Source organism: Poecilia reticulata, linkage group LG11 (genome assembly GCF_000633615.1).
Source record: "Poecilia reticulata strain Guanapo linkage group LG11, Guppy_female_1.0+MT, whole genome shotgun sequence".
Taxonomy (NCBI): Eukaryota; Metazoa; Chordata; class Actinopteri; order Cyprinodontiformes; family Poeciliidae; genus Poecilia; species Poecilia reticulata.
The window spans coordinates 8,748-11,410 of NC_024341.1; the positions used below are offsets into that span (position 1 = coordinate 8,748).

The 2,663-nt window shown below is 30.9% G+C and overlaps 1 protein-coding gene across 2 annotated transcripts in view; it reads left to right on the forward strand.

Annotated features, from left to right (window-relative positions):
- atat1 (alpha tubulin acetyltransferase 1) overlaps positions 1-2,663 on the forward strand; it is a 55,313-nt gene that overhangs the window by 6,859 nt on the left and 45,791 nt on the right. The window contains exon 8 of one of the 2 annotated variants that reach the window (XM_008421184.2): positions 678-746. The exons of the other annotated variant lie outside the window; for it this stretch is intronic. Coding sequence (XP_008419406.1) covers positions 678-746 — 69 coding nt within the window. The remainder of the gene's footprint in view (positions 1-677; positions 747-2,663) is intronic. 2 annotated transcript variants of the gene reach the window in all.

Here is a 2,663-nt window from a genome sequence, read left to right on the forward strand (position 1 = left end):
ACCTTTGTTCACTAAGATTGGAATAAACTTTTTTTTCCTTTTTCCACTCCACTAATGTAAGACAGTCTTTATTTGATGACAACTCAAAATTTATTTTTGCTTTGATTTCAGTTCCAAATAAATTAACCTAAAAATGTACCTAATTTCTAGGTACAATTTTGTTTTTCCTTACAGATTAGAGAATATGCAGCTTTTTAGGAGGAGCTTATTCATTTTCTCATGTTCCTCAGCATCATCATGTTGTTCCCTTTCTTCCCTTATAATTGGCTACAATTTTTTTATTTGTACTTTGTATCAAGAACAGAAAAATAACTTGAATAGAATAAGTGTAATACACACTTTCCCAGAATTTCTTTTTTCATGTAACATCTGCGTTGTACATCTCAGAAGCTTCTTCTACTGCTGGTGTTTGACTTAAGTATGAAGATGTCAATAGCACTTAATGAAGTTGGACAGATGGAACAACTTCTTCAATAGTAGTAATAATAATAAACATGTTACTTACAATGCACTTCACATGTTAATGTCAAAGTGCTACAAAAAACAATCTTGTTTTTAACTGGCCACTTTATGCATTTCAATCTTTTTGCATTGCTGATAAGTATTAAAATTAATTTATGAAAAAAAGAAGACGTTAAATTCCATCCAGGGCTGAGTGTACATTTTGTTTTTTACAGTGTCCCAGTTGAGAAGAGTAAAAAAGTCTGATGGAGATATTAAGCCTTATTCTTTAATGGAAAGAGAAGGTAAAACATCATTTTAGTTATCTATAAGTTTTGGCTGAAAAACTCAGTTTATCTTTGCAGATCACTTGAATATTGCAGGCCCACTTCATTCCAGTTCCTCGCTGCTATTGAATCATTCATGAGTAAAGCTGTGGATTACAAATATAACATAAAATATTTCTGTTGCTTAATACTTTTTTTCACTGAAGGGTCCCTCTAAAAGAAAAAATATATATTTATATTTGAGAGCACTACTTTGTGCAGTTAAAACAAGTTTGTGTTGTTCAATGCTTTTTAATAAGATTGAAACATTGATGGGGTATTGTGACCTTATAACACCAGACAGAGTAAGTTATAAAATCAAATTGATATCAGCCACATTGGAAACAGCAGGTTAGGCTTTTTAAAACTTGGTGATGATCCAGTAAACTGCAGTCGGTGCTCCCCTATTATGCTCATGCTGATATGCGATGTGCTGCTGCATTTGGCCTGTGAAACCCTGTGAAAGCAGCCACAATGTTTGTTTGGTAACACTTTATTTGAAGGGGGGTGAATAAGACTGACATGACACTGTCATAAACATAACACAACACCTGTCATGAACATAAATAAGTCTTTATGAATATTTATGACTGCTGTCATCATGACACTTTTAATACAAAGTTGACATTATTCAAAATGTCTTTGTTATGACAACTTGACATTAATCTAGACAAAATGTCTTCGTTATGACAACTTGTCCTTAACCTAGACAAAATTGTCTTCGTTATGACAACTTGTCATTAACCAAGGATAAAATTGTCTTCGTTATGACAACTTGTCATTAATCTAGACAAAATTGTCTTCGTTATGACAACTTGTCATTAACCAAGAAATCATGATCTGACATAAATTTGTTATAAAAGTATTACAGATTAAACTTTAAAAATTTGCTGTATGTAGTAATATTATATAGCTCTGCCATGTTGTTTAGTCTTAATTTTCTTAATTTAACCAATCCTAAAGTTTTACAGCAAGATGTCTACCAAGAAATCATGATCTGACATAAATTTGTCATAATAGTAGTCATAATGATTTAATTACACTAGCAAAAGCTTTAACAAAACAATTATTCATATTTCCATTAATATTATCTCTTACCTCAAGAAAGGTGGAACAAGTAGCAACACTTATGAAAATGTCATTAAGTGCTGTTACAGTGTCATTAAGTAAAGTGAAACAAGTAACAATTATGAAGATGTCATTAATATTAACTTTTACCTCAAGTAAAGTGAAACAAGTAGAACAGTTATGAAGATGTCATTAAGTATTATTACAATGTCATTAATATTATCTCTTACCTCAAGTGAAACAAGTAGCAACAGTTATGAAGATGTCATTAAGTGTCATTACATTGTCATTAAGTAAAGCGAAACAAGTAACACTTATGAAAATGTCATTTAAGTGTCATTAATATTAACTTTTACCTAAAGTAAAGTGAAACAAGTAGAACAGTTATGAAGATGTCATTAAGTGTCATTACAGCATCATTAATATTATCTCTGACCTCAAGTGAAACAAGTAGCACAGTTATGAAGATATCATTAAGTGTCATTAATATTATCTCTTACCTCAAGTAAAGTGAAACATGTAGCAACAGTTATGAAGATGTCATTAAGTGGCATTACAGTGTCATTATTATCTCTTACCTCAAGTAAAGTGAAACAAGTAGCAATAGTTATGAAGATGTCAGTAAGTGTCATTACAGTGTCATTAATATTAACTCTTACCTCAAGTAAAGTGGAACAAGTAGCAACAGTTATGAAAATGCCATTAAGTGCTCTTACAGTGCCATTAATTAAAGTGAAACAAGTAACAATTATGAAGATGTCATTAATATTAACTTTTACCTCAAGTAAAGTGAAACAAGTAGCAACAGTTATGAAGATGTCATTAAGT